The following is a 3,477-nucleotide window of genomic DNA, read 5'->3' on the forward strand; positions in this document are numbered from 1 at the left end:
CCCAGTCACCCCCCCCAGCAGGGCGGGCCACCAACACAGCCTCCTTGGGGTTCAGGCTGTGGCTGGTGGCTCTGGGAAAGTCCAAGTCTCACCACCCACTCAGCCACAGAGGGACAAAAGATCTGGGCAGGCCCCAGCCCCAGCCCCAGGCCTGGCCACTCACCCCGGCTCTGTCTGCAGCACACCCAGGCCCCAGAGCTGCAGGAGTGCAGGGCCTGAGTGAAGCCCAGACACACTGTGCGTCTCCTCCATGCTCCTGTGGCAGGACACGGCCACATACTGTGGGGCTGCAGAGCCCTCTGGGGTTGGGCACCACTCCATCGCCCACACTGGGCCACCCACGAAGAAGGAGACATCCAGGCGCTCTGGGTGGGGCTGCAGAGAGCTGAACCTGTTGGGGGGAGGGGGGTGAGGGCTTCTGCAGAGCTGGGGCAGGGGCTGGTGGGACCCCAGGGCACAGTATGGGCTGGCTGCCCAACTCATGGATGCAACCCTGGGGGTAACCACTGGTCCCAGACAGGCCTGAGGACACCCTGACAACCACTGTCCTGCTGGGCCTGGGGACAACCTGACAGCCACTGCCACGACAGGCAGGGCACAGCCTGACAGCCAACACCCTGCTGGGCCTGGGGACACCCCATCACACACCTGTTTAACCTGTACAAGGCACCATCGTCCTTGATGCCTTCACGCTGAATGGAGAAGAGGGGAGACTTCTCCTCTGCCGGCAGGTACGGGGCAGCCTCGCTGTGCAGGCAGAAGGTGAGAGGAGGTCTCCCCACCCCTCACCCAATCACCCCAGCACAGCCCCATGCCCCAGCACCATCCCAGCCTCCACACGGCCTGACAGGCCCTGCTGCTGGCCACGTGGCTCCACAGCCAAACCCAAGAGACTCCCAAAGCCCACTGCAGACACATAAAGGGGTGTGGGAGCACAGCCCCCCCATGCCCTTGCTCACCCCAGACACTGCTCACCCCAGAAACTGCCCCACGTTTTCTCTGGGTCTGCTCCCTCCCTGGTCCCATGGTACCTGTCAGAGAGACACATCCATCTGTGTGCCACCGGGATCCAGTCAGGGAACTCCCACTGCGAGTGCTTCTGCTCCCGCCTGCAGTGCATGCCAAATCTCAGCCATGGCCCTGCACCTGGCACGTCCAGCATCCCCTCCTCACATCTCCTCCCATGGCATGAGCAGCACCCTGTACCCGCATCCTGTGGCACAGCCTCCCCTTCTGCAGCACAGCCCCTGCCCTTTGCAACCCCCCCGACCCAACTGTGCCCCATCCCAGCGGAATATCGACATTCCCTTGTATCTGTGCCAGTGATGCTACCAGGACACATACACTCACTGCTCCCTGTAGCCCCCTGACCCTCGAGCACCCCAAGCCCCCACTCACAGGCTGCAGGTAAGGCTGGAGCTCTTCTCCACTGGGGCCATGATGGAGTTGTGGAAGCCATTGGGAGCGAGGCCTCGGCACTGGGGCTTGGATCTCTGGGCACAAGAGCAGACTCAGAGCAAGCCCTGAGCCCTGGGGGACTCACCTGTCCCAAAGGGAACCACCACAGCCCCCCAGCACAGAGCTCTCCCCAGCCACTATCAACATACCACATTGGGCTAAAGACATACAGCCCCACTATGGGAACTTCCAGGAGGCCAGGACCCCTTCAGGACCTGCCTCTACCTCCCACTGCTCCAGCAGGAGCACAGGCCCTGCTTCTCTCCCAGAAGACCTGTCCCTGCTCCCATCTCCACTGGCTCTCACCCAGAGCTGCCTCCGGCCCTGTGCCACCCCCATCCCAGTTGTTCTGCCCTGGCAGCAGGGACACTGTGGGACAGCAGAAGCATCTGCAGCTGTTGGTGCTGGGACACAGGCAAGAAGGGGCCCAGGCAGAGCCCCTGCCCTCACCCCTGTGGCCGCTGTCCTCCCGCTGTGCCCTCGAGGTGCCTCCAGCTCTGGCTCTGACGCCTCACTGAGCAGGGTATCGCTGCCCTCCTCCTCCTCCTCCTCCTCCTCTTCTGCCTGCAGCACCTCCTGCGAGGGCACGAAGTCAGCGTCTCGTGTGGGGTCATCGCTGTCTGTGTCCTCCTCCTTCCTCCTCCGGCTCCGGCGCTTCCTCTGGACATGCTCAGGCTCCAGCTCCGGTGCCCCCTCGGCTGGAGCAGGGGGCTGGCACGCAGACATCAGCTCCTCGGCCAGCTCCTGCAGGTACAGCAAGGCCCTGGGACACCAGAGCGGAGCCTGGAGGTGAGTGGCAGGATGACACAGGGGTGGGCCAGCCTCCCTCCCTCCAAGACTCGGTGGATGTACCCTCCAGCCCATGGTCTGGGCAGTGGATCTGCTCCAGCTGTCCCAGAGGCCCTGAGCACATAGCTTCCCCCCCACCCCAAACTCCCTGGAGCTTGCCCTGCTACCACCAATAAGCTCCTCCTGCTCTGTCAGGAACCAAGGGAATTCCTCCTGCCGCGGGCAGCTGCTGCCCCCTGCCTGGGACTCCTGGATCCAAACGCATTCCCTAAACTGGGAAAGGATTGGTCTGTGAAGAATCAGTACATCCCACCAACATGGGACAAAGTCCTACAGGAAAGACACTGAGACTCTCTGGGGAGACAAAGCTCATGGAATCAGGGAATGGTTTGGGTTGAAAGACACTTTAAAGCTCATCCACCTTCTAGTGGAAGGGACACCTTCCACTAGACCAGGGTGCTCCAAGGCCCATCCAACCTGGCCTTGGACACTGCCAGGGACGGGGGACCACAAGCCTGTGCCAGGGCCTCCCCACCGTCAGAGGGGAGGATTCCTTCCCAATATCCCATCTAACTCTGGCAGTGGGAAGCCATTCCCCTGTGTTCTGTCCCTACAGGCCCTTGTCCAAAGGTCCTCTCCAGCTTTTTTGGTGCCCCTTTAGGCACCAGAAGAGGCTCTAAGGTCTCCCTGGAGCCTTTTCCAGGCTGAACATTCCCAGCGCTCCCACGTGTCTCTAGAGCACAGGTGCCCCCAGGCTCCGAGTGTCACCATCACTTACACTTTGGCCGCCTTCCTCTTGGGCCGCCCGCCCCGAGGAGTCTCAAGGCCGTCCCCCTCCTCGCTGCTCCCCAGCACCTTTTGCATCCGGATGGGCTCCGGGGCCTGGGACAGCTCCAACAGCAACACCTCGGCCTTGCCCTTCCTGCCGCGCTTCCCGGCAGCCCTCGGGGATGGCACCGCCCCGTTCGCGGAGCTCTCGCCGCGCCCCTCCACCGCCCCGCCGGGACTGACTTGGGGCCGCACAGGTTTTTTTGGGGACTTGGCAGCTTCTCTTTCATCCTCGCAGTCCAGATCTCCCGCCGGCAGCTCTTCCCCTGCCCCAAAACACCGGAATTAGCACCAGAACGCAGCAAGATCCCTTGGCATGACTCGGTGTCCCGCAGCACCGGGTACGGTGGCACCCCCCCGTACCCTGGGGGGCACCCCCGCCTCCCCCCGTCCCCCCCCCGC

At 63.3% G+C, this 3,477-nt stretch overlaps 1 protein-coding gene across 1 annotated transcript in view; it reads right to left on the bottom strand.

Moving 5' to 3' along the window:
• GTF3C2 (general transcription factor IIIC subunit 2) overlaps positions 1 to 3,477 on the bottom strand; it is an 11,227-nt gene that overhangs the window by 5,625 nt on the left and 2,125 nt on the right. The window contains 6 exon segments of the mRNA XM_017733709.1: positions 5 to 391; positions 649 to 747; positions 1,032 to 1,109; positions 1,399 to 1,493; positions 1,909 to 2,221; positions 3,026 to 3,360. Coding sequence (XP_017589198.1) covers positions 5 to 391; positions 649 to 747; positions 1,032 to 1,109; positions 1,399 to 1,493; positions 1,909 to 2,221; positions 3,026 to 3,360 — 1,307 coding nt within the window.

This window comes from Corvus brachyrhynchos, unplaced genomic scaffold (genome assembly GCF_000691975.1).
Source record: "Corvus brachyrhynchos isolate BGI_N302 unplaced genomic scaffold, ASM69197v1 scaffold25, whole genome shotgun sequence".
NCBI lineage: Eukaryota > Metazoa > Chordata > Aves > Passeriformes > Corvidae > Corvus > Corvus brachyrhynchos.